The 25173-nt window shown below is 46.9% G+C and overlaps 1 protein-coding gene across 1 annotated transcript in view; it reads left to right on the forward strand.

Annotated features, from left to right (window-relative positions):
• Positions 1-22973, forward strand: part of LOC128400136 (hydroperoxide isomerase ALOXE3-like) — a 34998-nt gene extending 12025 nt beyond the window's left edge. Inside the window, exons 5-14 of the mRNA XM_053362171.1 lie at positions 2102-2205; positions 4944-5116; positions 8119-8262; positions 10038-10241; positions 13637-13723; positions 16419-16588; positions 17920-18041; positions 19757-19857; positions 20598-20768; positions 22428-22973. Coding sequence (XP_053218146.1) covers positions 2102-2205; positions 4944-5116; positions 8119-8262; positions 10038-10241; positions 13637-13723; positions 16419-16588; positions 17920-18041; positions 19757-19857; positions 20598-20768; positions 22428-22607 — 1456 coding nt within the window. The 3' untranslated portion in view covers positions 22608-22973. The remainder of the gene's footprint in view (positions 1-2101; positions 2206-4943; positions 5117-8118; positions 8263-10037; positions 10242-13636; positions 13724-16418; positions 16589-17919; positions 18042-19756; positions 19858-20597; positions 20769-22427) is intronic.
• The last annotated feature ends 2200 nt before the right edge of the window (positions 22974-25173 follow it).

A 25173-nucleotide genomic window follows, 5' to 3' on the forward strand; every position in this document is an offset into this window, starting at 1 on the left:
TTTCAGGTCCTTATCAGGCTCAAAACTGTTGTTTACTGTCCAGTGTAGTACTGAAACCTCTGTAGACAAAGCATTGTATTCATCTTGTAACTTTCCCAGGAGAACAAATGCTCTGTCCAATTCTGCTTGAATTTTACATGCTCCAGCCATTTTTGTGATGTAGTGTCCCTATTACCCCTCTAGGGGGATTTTAGTTCCTTAATATTCCTTTCAGCTCAAAACCAAAAGTCCAGTTATTTTGTATCAGCCATCCTTATTTTCAACAAATTATACCGAATAAACCAGCAAAAACAGCAGAAACAATGTTCTCTTTTTCCAGCTGACAACTAGCTGACTGACAGCTAACTTGACAGCTGTCAAACTCTTCAATACAACAGGCTTTCTCATAGGACGTTCCCGGGTCTAGGGGGGGGGGTGAAATTTCAGCTCCCAAAATTCTTTTTATCCTCCAGTAAATCTTCTTATAATGTCAAAACCGTGAAGTCAAGATCTTTTATTAAAAAGCAAGAAACAGATTCTCTCGACCTTAGCTGCCCAGTCCTTTGCTTTAAATTGTTTACAAAGAGGGGGGGGTGGACTTCCTTTTTAGCCCCTTCCCGCTCGTTCCAGATCCAAAATAAAATTTTTTTTTAAGGTTCCAATCTCCGTATTACTCACGGGTTGATGTTTTAAAGTCCAATCGATCCAAAGAAGAAGTTGGCGCTCTCTGTCAATGGCTTGCGGCTTCACTCCGTAGACGAGGGAGTACTCTCAGCACCACGCCTCACCCTGCCTCCGTTCCGAAGCCTTTAAAAAGGCTCCGTCGCGGATTGGGGGGGCGCAAATGGTGCCCGCCGAGTCTCTGTGTTCACAGGCATCCACGCCTGTGATTTTAAGGGTCTCCGCTTCGCCGCAGCGGCCAGACCCAGACGCTACGGAGCCGATTCCCTCCGGAGCTCGGAGGGAATCCGCCATTAAACAATGGCGCCAACCCGGAAGTCCCGTCCTAGGCTCTGTGGTTTAACCCACAGCGCCACCCGCGTCCTAGGACCTGTGGAGAGACCAGGGTTCAAATCCCCACTTGGCCGTGAATAATAATAATAATTTATTATTTGTACCCCGCCCATCTGGCTGGGTTTCCCCAGCCACTCTGGGCGGCTTCCAACAAAGATTAAAAATACATTAAAATGTCACACATTAAAAACTTCCCTGAACAGGGCTGCCTTCAGATGTCTTCTAAATGTCAGATAGTTGTTTATCTCTTTGACATCTGGTGGGAGGGCGTTCCACAGGGCGGGTGCCACCACCGAGAAGGCCCTCTGCCTGGCCCCCTGTAACTTGGCTTCTCGCAGGGAGGGAACTGCCAGAAGGCCCTTGGAGCTGGACCTCAGTGTCCGGGCCGAACAATGGGGGTGGAGACGCTCCTTCAGGTCTACTGGGCCGAGGCCGAAACCATTCACTGCCTCTCAGTCTACTGGTTGAAGCCTAACCTACCTCACAGGGTTGTTGTAGAGGTTAAACGAGGAGTGGGAGGAGAACCATGGAGGAAAAATTGGGGATATTAATGCAATAGTGAAATAAAGCCTCTAATATTCTTGGGTTCATTTTTCTTCACCACAGAAATAAGGGACAATATGATTTCTGCATTGGTGCACGAAAAAATGATGATTTTTATTAGCGAAAAATGCAGGGCTTTGGCTGATTACTGCTCTATAGACTTCTAAATGTGTTTGTGGGAGAGGGGTTAATGTTTTGCCGCTTCTGGTTTAGCTATTTATTTATTTGTGCTTTTATCCTATACAGTGGTACCTCAGGTTAAGTACTTAATTCGTTCCAGAGGTCCGTTCTTAACTGCCCACTGAGAGATGCCTATAAATATGTCCCTTCCATTTCCACAGACATTTAATTATCCAACTTTAAGGAAAACATCGCAGAGTTTCTGACCAATCAAATGCATGCCCGCGCCCTCCTGGCTGTGTTCAGTAACGCCACCTGCTGGCGTTTCCTGGAAATTAAATAGGGCACGGCATACAAGATGTGGTTGACTCGTATAGAGAAGAGCAGGGTGCAATTGTTAGATTTCGAAGCTGTCCCCCTCATTGATTGTGCTCCTTCCCGTCAGGGAACTCGAGATGCGGCTGAAAGGCTTCAACAACCTGTCGGAATCGTGGAAGAACCTGGATGACATTCGCAGAGTCTTCTGGTTCATGAGAACACCTGTCACAGGTGGGTGCCCTCCCTGCCCTGAGCAGACAAAAGCAGCTGGATCCGACCAATAAATGATGTGCTTCTAATGCACCATTCTCCCTGGCCACCACTCCCGCCACTCGCTGCCTAAAGATAATTTTACTTGAGGATTTAAATATGCACAGCACTCCTTTTAAATATACAAGGTGTGACCGGAAAGTTCAGTGAGTGGTCACAGAATTCGGACAGCGAGAAATATTCGAACATACAGTGGTACGTCGGTTCTCAAACTTAATCCGTTCCGGAAGTCCATTGCAAAACCAAAGCGTTCCAAAACCAAGCCGCGCTTTCCCATAGAAAGTAACGCAAAATGGATTAATCCGTTCCAGACTTTTAAAAACAACCCCTAAAACAGCAATTGAACATGAATTTTACTATCTAACAAGGGCTTCATTCCATAAAATGAAAGCACTAAACAATGTACTGTGCTATAAAATAAATAAGACAGTATTATAGATGATAAAAATTAACATTAAAAAAAAATCTTACCTGCGCTGATGATAGTCATTGTTTGGATGAGGGGCTTTTATCCATTTCCGCAGTCACACAATCAATCAATCAGTAGCTGAACTGGGATCCACACAGTCACAAAAACAAATTAACTGAAAAAGCCTCAAAACAAAAATAACACGCACAAAATAAATAGCAAAACAAAAGCACCAAATATAAGCTCCACATATCACCTTAGAACATTGCGATCGGAAACAGAAGGCTTGAATTACAATGGGGGGGGATGCAAATTAGCAGCGCAACAAGAAACACAGGGGGATGCAAAACGGAGCAGGGTCGGCTTCCAAAAAAAAGTTCAAAAACTGGAACACCTACTTCTGGTGCTGCAGCGTTCAGGTTCCATGTTGTTCATGAACTAAGCTGTTCGAAAACCAAGGTACCAGTGTACAACCTTACAGACCTACAGAGTAGCCCCCTCTGAAACAATGCAGCCTTCACAATGTTGGTAGAACTGTTGGAAACTTCTGGAGAAGTCCTCTATTCGTACTGCTTTCAGTTCCCTCGTCACAGCAGCTTGGATGTGTGAAATGTTAGAAAACCTGCGCCTTTTCAGTGCAGATTTCAGTTTTGGAAAAAGAAAGAGATCAGGTGAGGCCAGATTGGGAGAATATGGAGGGTGGGACAACTCAGTAACCTCAGTAACGATTTCAGGTGGAATATGCAATCCTTCCACCATCATTCGGATGCACAAACGCTGATCCCACATCAATAAGTCACAAACTCTGTCGATACTTGCCCCCTTTCACGGAAACGCTTAAACCATGTTCAAGTTATAGCTTCATCTCCATGCACAATTGTGAGCATTTTGTGGGTTTCCGATGCCAATTGTATGTTCGAATATTTCTCGATGTCCGGTTTCTGTGACCGTTCACCGAACTTTCCGGTCACGCCTTGTACGTTGTTGTTTAGTCGTTTAGTCGTATCCGACTCTTCGTGACCCCCTGGACCAGAGCACCCCAGGCCCTCCTGTCTTCCACTGCCTCCCACAGTTTGGTCAAACTCATGCTGGTAGTTTTGAGAACACTGTCCAACCGTCTCGTCCTCCGTCGTCCCCTTCTCCTTGTGCACTCCATCTTTCCCAGCATCAGGGTCTTTTCCAGGGAGTCTTCTCTTCTCATGAGGTGGCCAAAGTCTTGGAGCTGCAGCTTCAGGATCTGTCCTTCCAGTGAGCACTCAGGGCTGATTTCCTTCAGAATGGAGAGATTTGATCTTCTTGCAGTCCATGGGACTCTGAAGAGTCTCCTCCAGCACCAGAATTCAAAAGCATCCATTCTTCGGCGATCAGCCTTCTTGATGGTCCAGCTCTCACTTCCATACGTCACTACTGGGAAAACCAGAGCTTTAACTATACGGATCTTTGTTGGCAAGGTGATGTCTCTACCTTGTACGTACATTCCCTTAAATAAATAAAAAAGGAACAGAGCTGAGATTGCATGAAGAGTCCTAGTAGATCATGCCAAAGGCCTAGCCATGCCCTCATCCTGTACCCACAGTGGCCTCTCAGAAGTCCCCAGGCAAGTGGCGTGAGGTAATAGCCCTTTCCTGCTCTCGTTTCCCAGAAGCTGTTATGGAAAGGTAGACTGTCTCTAAAGAGGGAGGTTCTATTTAGCCATAATGACTAATAGCCATTGGCAGGCCCCCTCCTCCCTGAATTGTCTAATCCTTTAAAGCTGTCTAACCTGCTAATAATAATAATACTAATAATAATAATAATAATAAATTTTATTTATACCTCGCCCTCCCCGGCCAGACCTGGGCTCAGGGCAGCTAACAGAGCAAAATGACAGTAAAAACATAATAGGGGGGGGGACCCCAATTTAAAATACAGGTTAAAATGCAATTTAAAATGCAGCCTCATTTTAAAAGTAGCCCATAGATCAAAACCATAAGGGGAGGTTTTGAGATTGGGTCCAAACCAAATGCCAGGCGGAACAGCTCTGTCTTGCAGGCCCTGCGGAAAGATGTCAAATCCCGCAGGGCCCTGGTCTCTTGGGACAGAGCGTTTCACCAAGTTGGGGCCAGTGCTGAAAAGGCCCTGGCCCTAGTTGAGACCAATCTAACCACCTTGCGACCTGGGACCTCCAAGGTGTTGTCATTTGGGGACCTTAAGGTCCTCCGCGGGGCATACCAGGTCAGATTTTTAAAAATTACGTTAAGCAGTATACAAATTAAATAATCAATAATCAATACTTTTTACTCTGCCTCAGAGTACGTCACAGAGCACTGGATGGACGATGACTTCTTTGGCTACCAGTATCTGAACGGTGTGAATCCGGTCGTGATCAAGAAATGCCCCGCGATCCCTGATAACTTTCCAGTGACCCCAGAGATGGTGGCTGGGAGCCTGGGGAAATCGACCAGCCTCCAGGAGGAGCTGAAGGTAAACACTCGTGTTTGATCATCGCAAGAGACCACCTGCCCCCTGCAAAACGGTGGATGGAACTTTGGATCTGGAAGAGCTGTGTTCAAGTCCTGCCTCGTTGCTTTGCGGCCTTGAGCAAGCTTCTCAGGTTTGGTTTTCCCTGGTGTAAGACCGAAATAACAGTGACCTCAGCAAGATAGCTCATTTGGTAGAGGAGAATAATAATAATAATAATAATAATAATAATAATAATAATAATAATAATATATTTATACCCCGCCCTTTCCGGTTAAGAAAACCGGGCTCAACAAATTTAAAACACTTAATTGATGCAACAAAAAACAGCATAAAATGCAGTATAAAACATGAATAACAATGAATTCAGTATTCAAAAATCAATTTTGGGGAAAATCCATCCAATAAACATTAGATGATCACCAGGGCTAGCTAGCTAAATTAATCCTATTTGGGCCAGTGAGGAGACCAGGGGAGAATTAGCTGTGGGATCCCAGAGCGGGTAATCTTTACAAAAAGGGGAGGGAAGGAAGGCTCTTAATCTCCGGGTCACGGGTTCAAGAGCTACGCTGGGTGGAACGTTCTTTCATATGTGGTTTACCTGTAAAAGGGTAAAAGAGTATTGGGAAATAATCTATAATGAATTGAAAAAAATGTTTAAAAGTACAACCAGAGAGTCCTTTTTGTTGGGGATAATTCAGGCGGAAATTCCCAGGTGTCAAAAAAGGTTATTTATATGTATGCCACTACTGCGGCCTGTGTTTCATTAGCCCAAAAATGGAAAAGGAGCGAGGTCCCAAATAAAGAAGAATGGCAACTTAAGCTGATGAAATATGCTCAGCTTGCAGACTTAACATATAGAATAAGAGAACAAGAAGAACATTGGAAAACGTTTATTGAATACATGGGGGGAATTGTCTACACGTGGAAACGCTGGCAGCATTAAGATAAATCCAACAGTGTAAATAAGGTTTGATGGATGTAATAATGGAATACTGAACAGTTTAGTTTTTGTAAAATATGCAGGGATTTATTATATGCAAAATGAACCGTGGAAAGATAAGCAAGGAAGTCATTGGTATTTTAAGGATGTTTCAATGAGTATTCTAAATTGTAAAACAGGAAAATTAATAAAAATATATATATACTGTATTTTTTCGTGTATAAGACTAGGTTTCCCCCCTTAAAATAATGTCAAAAATTAGGGGGCGTCTTATACACAGATACATCTCCCCAATTTTCTTAAATCTGAGTCCCCCAAAATAAGGGGCGTCTTATACATGGGGGGGCGTCTTATAGACGGAAAAATATGGTATATGCCCATGCTGGGCAAAAAGATTTCTGCTTTGCTGGGGGTTGGACTAGATGACCATCCGGGTCCCTTCCAATTCTATGATTCTGCTTACGGTTGGGGAGGGGGATGCAACACGAATGTTTTCACTGTAACAGCTAGCTGTAGGATTGTGAAATATACTCAGATTCGAGAGTGGATTTCATGCTCTTTATTCAGCTCATAGTAGTGAGGAATGGAAGTTCCCCCAAAGTATCTGCTTTATATACATTATTTACACAGTGAGCTGCACGTGATTGCCTAATTCCGGAATTCTCCTGTAGGCCAATCAGGTTGTGGATTCAGTTCCACCTGGAGCTGGATTGGGTGGCTCCTGCAGACCAATCATACTGCTGCATTGTTTTAGGACCAATCAGACTGCTGCATTCTGGACCCTATTGTTCTAGGACCAATCAGACTGCTGCATTCTGAATCCTATTGTTCTAAGACCAATCAGACTGCTGTATTCTGAATCCTATTGTTCTAGGACCAATCAGACTGCTGCATTCTGAATCCTATTGTTCTAGGACCAATCAGACTGCTGCATTCTGAATCCTATTGTTCTAGGACCAATCAGACTGCTGCATTCTGAATCCTATTGTTCTAGGACCAATCAGGCTGCTGCATTCTGAATCCTATTGTTCTAGGACCAATCAGACTGCTGCATTCTGAATCCTATTGTTCTAAGACCAATCAGACTGCTGCATTCTGGACCCTATTGTTCTAGGATCAATCAGGCTGCTGCATTCTGAATCCTATTGTTCTAAGACCAATCAGACTGCTGTATTCTGAATCCTATTGTTCAAGGATCAATCAGGCTGCTGCATTCTGAATCCTATTGTTCTAGGACCAATCAGACTGCTGCATTCTGAATCCTATTGTTCTAGGACCAATCAGACTGCTGCATTCTGAATCCTATTGTTCTAGGACCAATCAGACTGCTGCATTCTGAATCCTATTGTTCTAGGACCAATCAGACTGCTGCATTCTGAATCCTATTGTTCTAGGACCAATCAGACTGCTGCATTCTGAATCCTATTGTTCTAGGATCAATCAGGCTGCTGCATTCTGAATCCTATTGTTCTAGGATCAATCAGACTGCTGCATTCTGAATCCTATTGTTCTAGGACCAATCAGACTGCTGCATTCTGAATCCTATTGTTCTAGGATCAATCAGGCTGCTGCATTCTGAATCCTATTGTTCTAGGATCAATCAGGCTGCTGCATTCTGAATCCTATTGTTCTAGGATCAATCAGGCTGCTGCATTCTGAATCCTATTGTTCTAGGATCAATCAGGCTGCTGCATTCTGAATCCTATTGTTCTAGGATCAATCAGGCTGCTGCATTCTGAATCCTATTGTTCTAGGACCAATCAGACTGCTGCATTCTGAATCCTATTGTTCTAGGACCAATCAGACTGCTGCATTCTGAATCCTATTGTTCTAGGATCAATCAGGCTGCTGCATTCTGAATCCTATTGTTCTAGGATCAATCAGGCTGCTGCATTCTGAATCCTATTGTTCTAGGACCAATCAGACTGCTGCATTCTGAATCCTATTGTTCTAAAACCAATCAGACTGCTGCATTTTGGATCCTATTCAACTCAGTACGTAAGTGACTGATTCGCTGCATCTCACTTGACCCGGTCCATCTCTTTCTCCGCCTCTCCCACAGAAAGGAAACATCTTCATCACCGACTACAAGATCCTCGAGGGCATCCCCACCTGCAAACTGAACGGGAAGCAGCAGTATCTGGCAGCCCCCCTCTGCCTGCTGCACTTCAACCCCAAAGGCCAGATGATGCCCTTAGCCATTCAGGTAACAGGACGCTTCTCGCTTGTCGCATCCTGACCCAAAAGCCATCTGCGCGGGACCAGAGGCATTGCGAATGTCCTTGCGGCGGCTGGCAGATCACCAGATCCACCAGGTCACCCCTGGGGCACCCTGGCTAAACGTTGGAAGCCAGCCCAGACACCGATTCTGAGTTTACACCGTGCTTTTACATCCTTCAAGCTAGACAGGTCTAACCTGGAGGATTTGCCAGCATCCCTCTGTCTCAGGAGACAATGGAGGAGTGCGATTTTGGGGGTGGAGTCAAGCTGTTGGGGAGTTATGGCGCCTGCTGTGGCTGGAGAGAGACATGTTTTGTGGCAGCCGGGGCAGAGGAAGGGGTCCAGTTCTGGGGGGTCAGGGGAGGGGCGGTACCTCTGGCGGGGACATGTGGTGCTCCTTCTGGGACTAATAATAAATAATAATAATAATAATAATACAGTGGTACCTCAGGTTACAGACGCTTCAGGTTACAGATGCTTCAGGTTACAGACTCCACTAACCCAGAAATAGTACCTCGGGTTAAGAACTTTGCTTAAGGGTGAGAGCAGGAATCATGTGGCGGCGGCAGAGGGAGGCCCCATTAGCTAAAGTGGTACCTCAGGTTAAGAACAGTTTCAGGTTAAGAGCGGACCTCCAGAATGAATTATGTTCTTAACCTGAGGTACCACTGTAGTAATCATCATCACCATCATCATTTTATTTATACCCTGCCCATCTGGACTGCTTCCAACAAAATATTTGCGGTTTCCACAAAGACAAAAAGGACACTAAGATGTCACAGACTAAAAACTTCCCTGAACAGGGCTGCCTTAAGATGTCTTCTGAATGTCAGGTAGTTGTTTATCTCTTTGACATCTGATGGGAGGGCGTTCCACAGGGCGGGCGCCACTACCGACAAGGCCCTCCCTGTAGCTTTGCTTCTCGCAATGAGGGACCCGCCAGAAGGCCCTCGGCACTGGACCTCATCAGTGTCCGGGCTGAACGATGGGGGTGGAGACGCTCCTTCAGGTATACTGGGCCTTTGAGGCCGTTTAGGGCTTTCAAGGTCAGCCACAACACTTTGAATTGTGCCGGAAATGTCCTGGGAGCCAGTGTAGGTCTTTCAGGACCGGTGTTATGTGGTATCGGCAGCCGCCCCCAGTCACCAGTCTAGCTGCCGCATTCTGGATTAATTGTAGTTTCCGGGTCACCTTCAAAGGTAGCCCTACATAAAGCGCATTGCAGTAGTCTAAGCGGGAGATAACTAGAGCATACACCACTCTGGTGAGACAGTCCGCAGGCAGGGAGGGTCTCATCCTGCATACCAGATGGAGCTGGTAGACAGCTGCCCTGGACACAGAATTGACCTGCGCCTCCATGGACAGCGGTGAGTCCAAAATGACTCCCAGGCTGCGCACCTGGTCCTTCGGGGGCACAGCTACCCCATTCAGGACCAGGGAGTCCCCCACACCCGCCCTCCCCCTGTCCCCCCAAAAACAGTACTTCTGTCTTGTCTGGATTCAACCTCAATCCATTTGTTTATTACCCTCCCTTCCCTCCTAGGTAAGCCCTCTCCTCCCCCATGGAACTGTTGGCGTCTTCGATTCCTGAATTGCAGGGGTTGGACTAGATGACCCATGGGGTCCCTTCCAGCGTTACGAATCTATGATCCCTCCTGCCGCTTGCTGTCCTCTGCTGGCAGTTCCCGGCCTTGCAGGTGTATATAAAACAGGACAACAACCTCTCTGATCTCCTCCTCTCACTGCTTTTCCCCCCGGTAGCTCAAACAAACCCCAGGGCCGGAGAACCCCATTTTCTTGCCCACGGACTCCAAGTGGGACTGGACGCTTGCCAAGATCTGGGTGAGGATGTCCAACTTCCACGTCCACGAGGTCAACACCCACCTCCTTGAAGCGCACTTCCATTGTGAGGTCTACAGCATGGCCACCCTTCGCCAGCTGCCAATGTGTCACCCTCTGTACAAGGTAAGGGATCTTGAGGGGATAGTCTCCCAGAGGGTGGTCAGACATGGGGGCGCCCTCTGCGATGGGGGCCTGTTAACAGCTGAACAACCTGATGCCCTACTAGTGCCATACGAATTCTAAGGTCTCACAAATACAGTGGTACCTCGGGTTACATACGCTTCAGGTTACAGACTCCACTAACCCAGAAATTGTTATGTACTGAAGTTCTCACCCTGGGCCAGCAGGGGGATACTGTAGATAGTTCAGGTCCACATATGCAAATAAGGGATCAAAAGTGACGTTCAGTGATTGGATAGTTACGGAAAATGGTTACTGTTGCGTTCTAGTGGAGCTCTATATAAGCAGGCTGGCTGAACCCTTCATAAGAGCTGTTTGAAGAATCGCTGCGTCGTCTGATATGTTCACCCACAACTTAACAGAAATAGTACCTCGGGTTAAGAACTTTGCTTCAGGATGAGAACAGAAATCGTGCTCTGGCAGCGCGGCGGCAGCAGGAGGCCCCATTAGCTAAAGTGGTGCTTCAGGTTAAGAACAGTTTCAGGTTAAGAACGGACCTCCGGAACAAATCAAGTACCGTATTTTTCGCTCTATAAGACACACCAGACCACAAGACGCACCTAGTTTTCGGAGGAGGAAAACAAGAAAAAAAATATTCTGAATCTCAGAAGCCAGAACAGCAAGAGGGATCGCTGCACAGTGAAAGCAGCAATCCCTCTTGCTGTTCTGGCTTCTGGGATAGCTGCGCAGCCTGCATTCGCTCCATAAGACGCACACACATTTCCCCTTACTTTTTAGGAGGGAAAAAATGAGTCTTATAGAGCAAAAAATACGGTACTTAACCCGAGGTACCGCTGTATATATAAAGCATATGTTCATAAATTTACTGTACTAGGCAAACAGATGTATGTAAACCACATGTCTGAAATAGTAAAGGTAAAGGGACCCCTGACCATTAGGTCCAGTCGTGGACGACTCTGGGGTTGCGCGCTCATCTCGCACTATAGCATAGCTGTCAACTTTTCTCTTTTCTTGAGAGGAATCCTATTCGGAATAAGGGAATTTCCCTTAAAAAGGGGGAAAAGTTGACAGCTATGCTCTATAGGCCGAGGGAGCTGGCGTTTGTCCGCAGACAGCTTCCAGGTCATGTGGCCAGCATGACTAAGCTGCTTCTGGTGAACCAGAGCAGCGCACGGAAATGCCATTTACCTTCCCGCCAGAGCGGTACCTATTTATCTACTTGCACTTTGACGTGCTTTCAAACTGCTAGGTTGGCAGGAGCAGGGACTGAACAATGGGAGCTCACCCCATCGCGGGGATTCAAACCGCTGACCTTCCGATCGGCAAGCCCTAGGCTCTGTGGTTTGCACCACAGCACCACCCGCATCCCTGATAGCTGAAATAATACAGGAGAGCAATCCTGAAACCATTTGGACTCTCCCAAAGCAACCTCAAACATTTCTCTGCAAGGAGGAAGAAAATGAGGAAAGCCTCTCTGTGGTGTTTTGCTTACCTGTCTGAAGGGCGTATTTGTGAATGAACAGGGTGAGCCTGTGACCTGGATTCAGGAATTAAAGCATTTAACATCACAAAAGAATGGCCAGGCTGCCCAGGTAGCGCAATCAGTGACCATTATCAGGTATCCTGGCAGACAGGATTTCTGCTGTAGATGCCTCCTTCTGTCATGTATTATGATGGGGTTTTTTGGGGGGGTCTGGCTACGGGGTGGGCAGTTTCAAAAGTCTATATAAGAGCTTGCACACCAATGTTCTGGGTTCCTCCTCCTTTCCTGCATGTGAGGGGAGCACCCTATTGCAACAGTTTAAGAAAGATCAGGCTTACTAGCTGCTTCTCAATATTCTCTGTTATTTTCTCCTACCAATAGAGAACCCACTTAAGGACTCAGTACGGGCTCTTGGGTACCCCATAAGGGGAAAGGAGCAAGTTTTTCTTATAATACTAGGATGGTTTCATATGAGCTAAGGAGCCTCCTTAGGTGACTGTGAAGAACTAGCATTTCACTCTCTCTCTCTCTTAAAAAAGAAATTAAGGTCCTAGTCCTCATTTTTATAGGATATCACGACAACGACGTCGTTGGAAGACTAGGTGCCGTAGCTTCATTTTACTGAAAAATCCTCTTTAAAAATCCTATGTTACAATGCTGAACATGGGTGCCACAATTTAAGAAGGATATTGACCAGCTGGGAGGTGTGCAGAGGAGGGCAGCCAAGATGATGAGGAAACCAAGCCTGATGAGGAATGGTTGAAGGAGCTGGATATGTTTAGCCTGGAAAAGAGGAGACTGAGAGGAGATACGATAGCCATCTTGAGATATCTAAAGGGCTGTCACATGGAGGATGGAGCAAGCTTGTTTTCTCCTGCTCCGGAGTCCAGGACTCGAACCCATGGCTTCAAGTTACAAGGAAGGAGATTCCGACTGAACATCAGGAGGAACTTTCTGGCAGTAAGAGCAGTTTGACAGGGGAACAGTCTCCCTAGGAAGGTTGTTGGCACTCCTTCCTTGGAGGTTTTTAAGCAGAGGCCAGATGGCTGTCTGCCACGGATGCTTTAGTTGAGATTCCTGCTTTGCAGAGGGTTGGACTAGATGACTCTAGGGGTCCCTTCCAACTCTATGATTCTTTGATTTAGGTGTGAATCGGAACAGATGCATAACCTAGCAGAAAATGGCAGAAATATGGCAAAAAAACTTGAGAACCTGAAATGTTTCTTGAGAAAGGCTGTTTCTTGAGAAAGGCTGCTCCCGGTGGAGTACAGGATCAGGTTTAAGGTGCTGGTTTTAACCTTTAAAGCCCTATACGGCCTAGGACCCTCGTACCTACGGGACCGCATCTCCTGGTATGCCCCACAGAGAAACTTACGGTCTTCAAATAAAAACATCTTGAAGGTCCCAGGCCACAGAGAAGTTAGGCTGGCCTCAACTAGAGCCAGGGCTTTTTCGGCTGTGGCTCCGATCTGGTGCAACGCTCTGTCGCAAGAGACTAGGGCCCTGCGGGACTTGACATCTTTCCGCAGGGCCTGCAAGACAGAGCTGTTCCGCCAGGCCTTTGGCCAGGGCACAGCCTGACTCCCTCCCTCGGCAATCTTCGCGGAGCTCTGGCCCAATGCTGGCCAGTGGCTTGAATTTAATTAATTTTATAATGAATGATTTTAGAGTGTTGTTTGTGTTGTACTTTTGTACTGTTTTATTGTTGTTAGCCGCCCAGAGCCCGGCTTCAGCTGGGGAGGGCGGGATATAAATAAAATTTATTATTATTATTATTATTATTATTATTATTATTATTATTATGATGATGTTTGCATTTGAGTGTGAGGAGGACGTCAGGAGACGCTTCCCTTCCAGTCTTAAACCCGTGTTTCTTCTCCTCTCTTTCCCACAGCTCCTGATACCCCACACCCGTTATACTCTGCACATCAACACCCTTGCTCGTACCAGTCTTATCCAACCAGGAGGGGTATTTGATCAGGTAAGAGAGATTTGCAACAGGAGGAGAAAGTCCTGGGTCCTGGTCCCACATCAGGTGTCTAGCCAGCGGCCAAAAACACCCCCCATAAGTTGGGACTTGGTCTGAGGTGGGCAGCTGGAGCTGGGCTGAGACCCCTTAACGCATCGGGTTGGCTATGTGTCCAAAATGATGCTTTTGGGCCATGGCAGCTGAGGGACAGCTCGGCGTCCCAGGTAGGCTGCCACAGATGTAGGAAGAGGAGTCGGAAAAAGCTGCATCCTGGTGGACAGGAAGTGCCGCCATGTTGGCAGGAAGTCAGTGGAATGTCCAGGTCCTTCAGAGATGGAAACCCGCAATGACAGTCACAGCCGTTACACAAATTTTAAGGTGCACACAGAGGGGGCATACACTCCACAGAAAACCAACCCTCCCACCGTCAAAATTAGGAAATATCCATTCCCCCAATAGACACGTTATCTGAGTTCACAGAGCAATCCCGAAGCCATCTTGACTCTCTCAACGAGTCCAGATATGTTATCTGAAGTAGACGCGTCTTGGGGAAACCTTTCCCAATAGTTCTTTTCACTTGCAGAACACTCCAAATCCTGTACAGGAACGTTCGAAAACCGGAATACTTACTTCCGGGTTTTTGGCGTTCGGAAACTGAAACGTTTGACAACAGAGCCATTCAAATTCCGAGGTTTGACTGTAAATGGATAAACCTCTCACATGAATGGGGTAGGTCTGTGACAGTGGATTCAAGAACTAAGATATGGCCCAAACTGGACTGGAAAAGGCATTCAGCAAGCATCTTAGGGTATTTTGGCAGGAGACAAGCAATACTCTCAAATTTCTGTTGTAGACCGCCTCTTACTGTGAAGCGGGTATGATGCTTTCGGGTGGTCTTTGGCTAAGGGGTCGGGCAATTTCTTAAATCTTTACAAGTGGTTACACACTTTTGCTCTGGGTCCAGTGCCAGATTTACGTATAAGCTAAACAAGCTATAGCTTAGGGCCCCACAAAAATTTAAAGGAGAAAAAAACCGGATGTACATTTCCAAAATATAAAATAAAAAACAAATAAAATAAAACCTACATACAGCAACAGTGTTTTGTGTTGTGCGGGCTCCTATGATGTAAGTCATGGGCCTCGCCTGCTCCCTAAAATATCCCAGGTTTGCTCATTTCTATATATAGGGTGCCTACATTCTGCATGGACTGGTTGCACAGCAACATGGGCAAATGGCTTGAGATACCTATTAGGTCTATAAATGACCATATAGCATATATTCAACACAAAAAACAGGGACAATTTGTTGTTGACAAAGGACAGCTAGACATATAAAGGGTCCCATTACCTTCAGTAGCTGAGGGCCTCGTCAAACCGAAATCCGGCCCTGCCGCACCTCCTTGCAGCGGGGATGGGGACGGCCCTGTTGCAACAGAAAAATAAAGATCTGCCTTGCTTTGACTAGTTCCTGCCTCCACCCGTCCTTCTCTGACCGATCATGGACTGGATACTGAGTCCCTTGGAGGAGATGGGCTGTAAAAGCCAACCCCAAATTTGCCCCAGCCGATCCGGATACCAGGCTGGGAGCTAATCACGGTTCTGGAAACGCAGGAATGAGCAGCGAAGGCCTGCCAAAAATTTCCATTAAAGGTAAAGGGACCCCTGACCATTAGGTCCAGTCCTCATCTCACTTTATTGGCCGAGGGAGCCGGCGTACAGATTCTGGCTCATGTGGCCAGCATGAGTAAGCCGCTTCTGGCAAACCAGAGCAGCGCACAGAAACGCCGTTTACCTTCCCGCCGGAGTGGTACCTATTTATCTACTTGCACTTGACGTGCTTTCGAACTGCTAGGTTGGCAGGAGCAGGGACCGAGCGACGGGACCTCACCCCGTCGCGGGGATTAGAACCGCCAACCTTCTGATCGGCAAGTCCTAGGCTCTGTGGTTTAACCCACAGCGCCACCCGTGAGTCCAAAAGCAGAGTTTTCATTTTGCAACACTGGGAGCAGAGGGTAGTCCATTCGGTTGATCCCATCGATTCTCATTGGTTCTGGTTTTCAGGCAGCTTTCACCACCCAATTGGCACCCTTTAGGCACTTTGGATGGCAGTTCTCAGCTGGGATCAGGGCTTCCAGGTTGGCTGTGTTTGCCCGCAAGTGCTTCCAGTTAGTGGGAATCTGCCTTTATTTATTTTTCAGTTTTTTATTTATACTTTTCAAATGTATACACTTCACTTGTTTCACAATCAATTTAACATTTCAAAGCTTGACTTCCTTCCCCCTTCTGCGGTTCCTTAAATTTATTTTTTAAAATATCTTCTGCATATCCAAATTCATTTAATTTGCTCCTTTAATTATCTACTTTAAATATAAACTCTTACGAAACTGCAGGTTATTCCAATAATCCTGCCAATGTTTTTATCTGTTTGCAATCTACCCTCAAATATTCAGTGAACCATTTCCATTCTTTTAGTAAAAGTTTTTTATCTTGATTTCTTATTCTTCTGGTAAGTTCTGCCATTTTCCTGCATATTCCAAAAAGTTTTTGTATCCATTCTTCCTTTACTGGGACTTCTGCTTCTTTCCAGTTCGGGGCAAGTACCATTCTTGCTGATGTTGTAGCATGCATAAATAAATTTCTATACAATTCCCCGGAGGGAATCTGCCTTTGTGATCCTTGCATTTCCCCCCCCCCCATTGGTCTGCAGGCAACAGCGACGGGACGGGACGGGATGATAAAACTGCTAGCGAAAGGCGCGGAGGCCTCTACCTACAGCTCCCTTTGCCTCCCAGATGACCTGCAAGAAAGAGGAGTCGCCTCCTTGCCCAATTACTACTACAGGGATGATGGGATGAAGATTTGGAAGGCCATAGAGACGTGAGCCTTTGCGGGTTGGGCCTGGGATCTGGGCACAGAAGGGATTGGTTGTGTATACCTGAAGGAGCGTCTCCACCCCCATCGTTCTGCCCGGACGCTGAGGTCCAGCGCCGAGGGCCTTCTGGCGGTTCCCTCATTGCAAGAAGCAAAGCTACAGGGAACCAGGCAGAGGGCCTTCTCGGTGGTGGTGCCCGCCCTGTGGAACGCCCTCCCACCAGATGTCAAAGAGATAAACAACTACCCGACATTTAGAAGATATCTGAAGGCAGCCCTGTTTGGGGAAGCTTTTAATATTTGATGTATTTATCGTGTTTTTAATTTTCTGTTGGAAGCCGCCCAGAGTGGCTGGGGAAACCCAGCTAGATGGGTGGGGTATTATTATTATTATTATTATTATTATTATTATTATTATTATTAATCTGTCTGATGGTTCTTATGACTAGGAAGTTCTTCCTAATGTGGTGAAAGGGAGGTAGGTTCAGAAACAGCAGAAACAAGGAGAATATTAGAGACAAATTGCACGATTAAGATTTTTCTGGGTCCGATTCGAATCCCGAAGCAATCTGTTCACGCGCTCTGCCCCCGCAAATAAACACTGAAACAGAGGAAAATGACAGATGGCCTCATTCTCTGAGAAGGGAAAGGAAATAGTTAACTGTGGAAAGCAAATTAAGTATTAAAATCACATTCCTTCCCCCCCCCCCACACACACCTTTTTAGATTTGTTTGGACTAGTTCAGCTTAAGTGATTGCCTTCAGCAAAAGCTGGAATGTAGATCTGCTCTTAATTAAGGATCAAGGGTGATGATTAAGATGAGAGCAGGTGTTAGGCTTGAAACAAGGCCAAAACCTCCAGCCAATTTGAAAGGAATCTCTGTTAAAGCCTTTTCCCTGAGATGGTCTGGCAGAAACCTTTGCGAGAAGGTGTTCTGGGTGAGGGAAAAGCTCAGTAAGTGGGGCACAAGACCCTTAAGCTCAAGGTTGTGGGTTCGAGCCCCACGTTGGACGAAAGATTCCTGTGTTGCAGCGGGGTTGGACTAGATGACCCTCTCGACCCATTCCAACTCTACAATTTTCTGGTTTTCTGATGCTCTCTTAGGGCTCCCTGTTGCCGCTAGTTTCCCTTACTGCCAGGGTCCCTGTGCCTCTAAAATGCACATGAAAGACAGAACATCAACAGGTGGAGCTTTTCTTAGCCCACACTTCTGTTTGTCCCCCGGGAAAACCAACCCTTTACTGTTGAACCAGAGCATGTGTCAAATTCCCATGTGCTGCGCCAATTTCCTCCCATTAGTAGGTTCATGAATATCTCGAATTCTTCCGCTTTCCAGGTTCGTCTCTGGAATCGTCGGTCTCTACTACAGATGTAACTCATCTGTGAAGGGAGACCCCGAACTGCAAGCCTGGGTTCACGAGATCTTCACTGAAGCTTTCCTGGGCAGGAAGGAATCAGGTACCCCTCCTCTCTGTGTCCAACTAGTTTCAAATATACTCAGAGTTGAGAGTAGATTTAATGCTCTTTATTCAGCTCATAGTAGTGAGGAGGAATGGAAGTTCCCCCAGAATGTCTGCTTTATGTACATTATTTACACAATGGGCCCCACATGATTGGCTAATTCCGGGATTCTCCTGTAGGCCAATCAGGTTGCAGATTCACTTCCACCTGGAGCTGGATTGGGTGGCTCCTGTGGACCAATCAGACTGCTGCATTCTGGAGCCTATTGTTCTAGGACCAATCAGACTGCTGCATTCTGAATCCTGTTGTTCTAGGACCCAGACTGCTGCATTTTGGATCCTATTCAACTCAGTACATAACATAGTTCATGGTCCCTTTATTGGGCAAGACAGGACAACGGTCCAGGAAGCCAGGCCTGAAACAGGAAGTGCCTCACCAGCCAGAAAAGGGTGATTGCCATGGGCACCCCCCCAGTTGCGCCCCCAGGTCTTCCTGGCGAAGGAAGGGGGAGAAGGAACTTTGTGGTTTCTGGTATAAGAAAAAACTACTCCTTTCCCCTTAATGGGGTACCCAAGAGCCCGTAGAGAGTCCTTATGTAGGTTCTCTATCGGTAGGAGAAAATAACAGAGGCCAACCAGAGAATATTGAGAAGCAAAGCAGCTAGTAAGCCTGATCTTTTTTCAAGGAACTGTTGTAACAGGGTCCCCACACTCAGGAGGGAGAACCCTGAGCAATGGTGCGCAAGCCCTTATATAGACTCTTGAAATTGCCCACCCTATAGCCCAAGGCAAATGTAAAGGGACCCCTGACCCTTAGGTCCAGTCGTGGCCGACTCTGGGCTTGCGGCGCTCATCTCGCTTTATTGGCCGAGGGAGCCGGCATACAGCTTCTGGGTCATGTGGCCAGCATGACTAAGCCACTTCTGGCGAACCAGAGCAGCGCACGGAAATGCCGTTTACCTTCCCGCCGGAGCGGTACCTATTGATCTACTTGTGGTTTGACGTGTTTTCGAACTGCTAGGTGGGCAGGAGCAGGGACCGAACAACAGGAGCTCACCTCGTTGCGGGGATTTGAACCACCCACCTTCTGATCAGCAAGCCCTAGGCTCTGTGGTTTAATCCACAGCGCCACCCACATCCCCTGTAGACCACCCCCCAAAACATCATGCATACATCACAGAAGTGGCAGTCTACAGCAGAATCCTGTCTGGCAGGAAACCTGTTAATGGGTTTACCTGGGCAGCCTGGCCATTCTTTTGTGATGATAAATACTTAATTCCTGAGTCCTGGTCACAGGCTCACCCTATTGATACCCAAATGTGCCCTTAAGGCAGGATTTGTGAGCACAGAGACAATGGGGAGACTTTTCCCATTTCCATCCAAACTGCAGAGGAATATTTGAGGTCACCGAAAGAGTCAAAATGGCTTTAGGACTGTTTTCCGGTACTGTTTCAGACATGTGGTTTATATATTTATGTATGTGTTTGCCTGGTACATTTATGAACATTTATTTTATATCTTAGACCTTATAATTCTCATAACAGTTGCCAAGCAGTTACAGGGCTTTGCTTTGAAGGCATCACCCATTTCCTCTCCCACAATCCCCTCTGCTCCATCACATCTCTAACCATAAACAGAACTGCCCACACACCATCCCTATAGGACACGGCTTCATGTTGCAGAATAGCTTGAACTTCCTGTCCATCCCAACAGGCGTTCCTTCCACCTTGGAAAGCAAAGCCGAGCTCATCAAGTTCCTCACCATGATCATCTTCTGCTCCTCTGCAAGGCATGCAGCTGTCAACAGCGGACAGGTATGTGGCCTCACCTGATCCTCTTTCTCCCCATCCCTTTCCTTAAACCCAATTCTGAACTGGACTGTGTCTGTTTCCCGGTGGTGGCAATACGTCCAGCGCAAGGGTGAGAGGCAAAATTTCAAGGAACTGCAAGAGAGTGCATGAGTCTCCTCTTCTCTTGAGGTGGCCAAAGTCTTGGAGCCTCAGCTTCAGGATCTGTCCTTCCAGTGAGCACTCAGGGCTGATTTCCTTAAGAATGGAGAAGTTTGATCTTTTTGCAGTCCATGGGACTCTCAAGAGTCTCCTCCAGCACCAGAATTCAAAAGCATCCATTCTTCGGTGATCAGCCTTCTTTATGGTCCAGCTCTCACTTCCATACATCACTACTGGGAAAACCATGGCTTTAACTATACGGACCTTTGTTGGCAAGGTGATGTCGCTGATTTTTAGGATGCTGTCTAGATTTGTCATTGCTTTTCTCCCAAGAAGAAGGCGTCTTTTAATTTCGTGACTGCTGTCACCATCTGCAGTGATCAAAACGTATAGTAGATTCTGCCAAAGACATCATTTTGCCCTCTGAAGAAATGGGGCCACAATCAGACCAGGCTGACTAAAACACACCCACAACCGGTCTCTGTGGCGCATGACAAATTCCCACACCGATTCATTTATCATTGGGCTTCCCACCTGCTCTCTCCTGGACTCCACCTGTTTTCTCCCACCTCCTTGACGCTGCCATTTTTTCTCCCGCGCGACAGTTTGATTTCGCCGCCTGGATGCCCAACACGCCGGCCACCTTGCGCCAGCCCCCGCCCAAGGTGAAGGGCTCTGCGAGTTTGGAGAGCATCTTGGCCACGCTTCCCGAAGTCAACTCCTCCTGCGCTCTGCTGACGCTGCTCTCCATCGTGAGCTACGAGCCGGGCGACCTGGTGAGTGTGCTGGGGGCAGAGCGAAGGGAAAGGAGACACAGGGAGCGACGGAGATAAAATGCAGTGATTAAATGGTTTTTAATCAGGGAATCAGGGAGTCTGCAAAGCTAAATTAGACGGCCGGCGTAGATAAACAGTGTTCGAATGGGGCTTCCATGCTAGGGCTAACACATGGGTAGGCAAACTAAGGCCCGGGGGCTGGATCCAGCCCAATCACCTTCTAAATCCTGCCAGCGGACGGTCCAGGAATCAGCGTGTTTTCACATGAATAGAATGTGTCCTTTTATTTAAAATGCATCTCTGGGTTATTTTCTATTCATGACAAACTTAATAGTGCAAACGCATTGGCATTTGGCAATAACAGAAGTTCCTTTAGAAACACAATTTACAAAGGCTCATAATCTAGTCCCTAGAAACTTGCTGAAATAATAAGAGATGTAAATATATGATGCAAACTACTAACAATTATAAATAGCAGAATGTAAAAGGTAAAGGGACCCTTGACCATTAGGTCCAGTCGTGGCCGACTCTGGGGTTGCGGCGTTCATCTTGCTTTATTGGCCGAGGGAGCCAGCGTACAGCTGGTCATGTGGCCAGCATGACTAAGCCACTTCTGGCGAACCAGAGCAGCGCACAGAAATGCCGTTTACCTTCCCGCTGGAGTGGTACCTATTTATCTACTTGCACTTTGACGCGCTTTGGAACTGCTAGGTTGGCAGGAGCAGGGACCGAGCAACGGGAGCTCACCCCGTCGCGGGGATACAAACCGCCGACCTTCTGATCGGCAAGTCCTAGGCTCTGTGGTTTAACCCACAGCACCACCCATGTCTCTTTTAGCAGAATGTAGGCATCCTATCTATAGAAATGAGCAAACCAGTGATATTTTAGGGAGCAGGCTAGCAGGCGGGGCCCATGACTTACATCATAAGAGCCTCCACAACACAAAACACTGTTGCTGTAAAGGTAAAGGGACCCCTGACCATTAGGTCCAGTCGCAGACAACTGGGGTTGCGGCGCTCATCTCGCTTTACTGGCCGAGGGAGCTGGCGTACAGCTTCTGGGTCATGTGGCCAGCATGACTAAGCCGCTTCTGGCGAACCAGAGCAGCGCACAGAAACGCTGTTTCTGTATGTAGGTTTTATTTCATTTGTTTTTTATCTTATATTTTGAAAATGTACATCCAGTTTTTCTTCCTTTAATTTTTGGGGGGGACCCCCAAGAGAGTGCGGCCCTAAACTATAGCTTGTTTAGCTTATACGTAAACCCGGCACTGAGGGGGTGGCATATAGAGATAAAGGGGGATGACCGAAGGCCCGTTCACATGGTGGACTGAACACAGGTCAGCTGTCTCTACGCATGTTTGGGCGCCCATTTGTTGAATGTAATATGTGAACACCTCTTGAGAGGAGCAGGGTGACACAAACAGAGCAGGTTGCGGCCACATGCCTATCTTTGCTTCAGCCTGTGCCAATATGTGGCCCTGGGCAGGCTAACTTTGGGCCAATGTGGCCCTTGACTAGAAAAAAAAGGTTGCCTTCCTTTTTCCTTTTTCCTTTTGGACCAGTGCGGTCAATACTGTGTTAGCTGAGCCAGGGGTCCAGGTAAGGCCTGCCTATTGTGTTCCTGGTAATGTGTACTCCACAATTTTCTTTCTCTCAGAGACCCCTGGGCTACTACCCTGAGGAACACTTCACAGAGGAAGCACCGAGGAAGCTAATTGCCGCCTTCCAGGAACGCCTGGCCGAGATCTCGAAGGAAATTGAGGCCAGGAACAAGACCCTACCCATCGGGTACCTCTACATGAATCCAGCCGAAGCCCAGAACAGCGTCTCCATATAACCTCCATCTCTCACGCACCTTTCGCAAGCCGGAAAAGGGCTTCCCTCACGACTGCTGACTTGGAAGGCCGGAGCAGGAAGCCAGATGCCTGCAGTCTGAATATATTTTCATTTAAAAAAAAGACTCAAGAGCTGCTTAATTTGCAATCTGCGGATTTCACGAAAGGGGGTGGTTGTTGAGCTGCAGGGGTGCAGTTCAGGTGACAAAGCAGTTTAGGTCAGGCACCCCCAAACTCGGCCCTCCAGCTGTTTTGGGACTACAACTCCCATCATCCCTAGCTAACAGGACCAGTGGTCAGGGATGATGGGAGTTGTAGTCCCGAAACAGCTGGAGGGGTGTCTGGTTTAGGTGATATCAGTGAAAGCTTTTTGCCACGAAATTACAGGCCACGAAATCTGCGCTTTTTGATTCCTGGAAGCCGAGCCCAGGTTGGTTCTGAACATTTACTTCCATCGCTGCTCAAACCTTTCCCAGTTTTGTTTCATGAGGACTAGGCACTTTTCCTTTTTAGGCAAATGTAAAAGTCTCCTGGGTAGGCACAACATTCCGCACGGCACAGAGAAGAATGGAGTAACATCTAAAATCTCTGCCCCTTCCTGCAACCTTCACATTTTGGCATGCTTTTATTCCTCTTTAGGGTGGGCTTAATTCCTTGGTGTCCTTTAAAAAATTTTGACATGTCTTCTTACAGAGAGGGGGGGAGAGTCAGGGGGAGAAACTGATGGAAAACTTTAAAAAATATTCTAGTGTTATAAAGTTTTCATTTCGATTTATCTGTTTCCGCTCCTTCATCTGCTTGTTTTGCCTGCAGGATGCACAGTACTAACGTGGCTTCGTGCTAATAAATGTGTCAAGATGCTAATGTGCCTTTTGGAATGGTGGCTATAAAACAAGTTTCCCACAATAAGGAAGGATGCCCAAATCCTTCTCTGCTGTCTCTCCTTGACCTTGCACCAGAGATTTCCATCATCATCAACCTTTATTACGGTCCAGAGACCCAACAAATCGTTACAAAGCAATACACAATTCATACAGCCCACCTGCAGGTTAAACAAGCATTTCGTTCAGAATATAAGGATCATTGGTTCTTGCAACCACCGATAAAAACTTCGCCACTGCTAATGTTCTAGCGTTTGTCTGGTCTTCCAATAGGAACCTGACATAGTGAGCCTCTGATTTTCCCGGGAAAGGTACCAGCAAGGGTAATATCAGTTCAGCCCTGGCTTGCTCATATTTTGCACAGGTTTCCTCTGTAGGCAGCCTGAGACGGGACCTAGGGGGGCTGGGCTTCTCCAAAACATCAGGGCTATAGAGGAAAAATTTTATTTTGTTTGCATTTTGATGAGAAACCACCTCATCCAAACTTCTCGAGCCAGTACGCCAAACCGAGACACATTTAGCCTTTGAAATTTGCACCTCTCCACATTTTGCAAGGCAGTTTTCCAGCAAGTACAAAAATGTTTATTTTAGGGGGGAGAGTAGATCTCTCTGAAAAAAGCATGCAAAAGTGTGTTACGTTGGAGGGAATAGCTTTGCAGAAATATGTATACAGTCGTACCTCGGAATCCGTTCCGGAAGTCAAATCAACTTCGAAAACGTTCAGAAACCAAAGCACAGCTTCTGATTGGCTGCAGGAAGGTCCTGCAGCCAATCGGAAGCCGCAGAAACCCTGTCGGACGTTCAGCTTCCAAAATAACTTTTGCAAACCAGAATACTTGCTTCTGGGTTTGCGGCATTCGGAGCCAAAACGTTTGAGAACTAAGCTGTTTGAAAACCAAGGTACGGCCGTATTAGTTTTTTTAAAAAATGCATTTATTAGGAGAAATTAACACTAAGATGCCGGCAAATTTTCATGAGAATTAAAAAAAAACGATCAAATTGCTTCAGAACTGAAATTAAGATTGAGGAATTGAGAGACCTGACATTGACAGATTAACAGCCATCCCAAAATCACCCTGGCGGTCGTAAACTAAGAAGCTGAATTTGTTCCAGGTCCTTGTTGGTTGGAAAAGGAGGAATACAAAAGGTCCTTTTGGCTGATCAGGAAATGAAAATCAGGGGAGGCAAAAGGGAGGGATTTCTGCACACAACTGGCCATCAGGTGATGGAATCCACTGCCTACAAGGACGCGATGGGCAGTAGCCTCGATGGATTTAACTAAGAATTTGGTAAATCCAGGGAGAATTAGCCTATCCTATACATGGTTGTCCAGTTATACTGGCCACACAGACCCTCCAGGTTGAGAGCAAGGGGCTAGAGTTTCCTGCATTACATGAGAAGCTCCCAGGATTGAATTCCCAGCATCTCCAGGTAGGTCTGGGAGAGACCCTGGCCTGAAAAAATCCTAGAATTTTTTGCTGCCTGTTGTTGTTGTTTAGTCACTTAGTCGTGTCCGACTCTTCGTGGCCCCCTGGACCAGAGCACGCCAGGCACTCCTGTCTTCCACTGCCTCCCGCAGTTTGGTCAAACTCATGCTGGTAGCTTCCAGAACACTGTCCCACCATCTCGTCCTCCGTCGTCCCCTTCTCCTTGTGCCCTCCATCTTTCCCAACATCAGGGTCTTTTC

The sequence above is a fragment of the Podarcis raffonei genome, chromosome 13, assembly GCF_027172205.1.
Source record: "Podarcis raffonei isolate rPodRaf1 chromosome 13, rPodRaf1.pri, whole genome shotgun sequence".
Taxonomy (NCBI): Eukaryota; Metazoa; Chordata; class Lepidosauria; order Squamata; family Lacertidae; genus Podarcis; species Podarcis raffonei.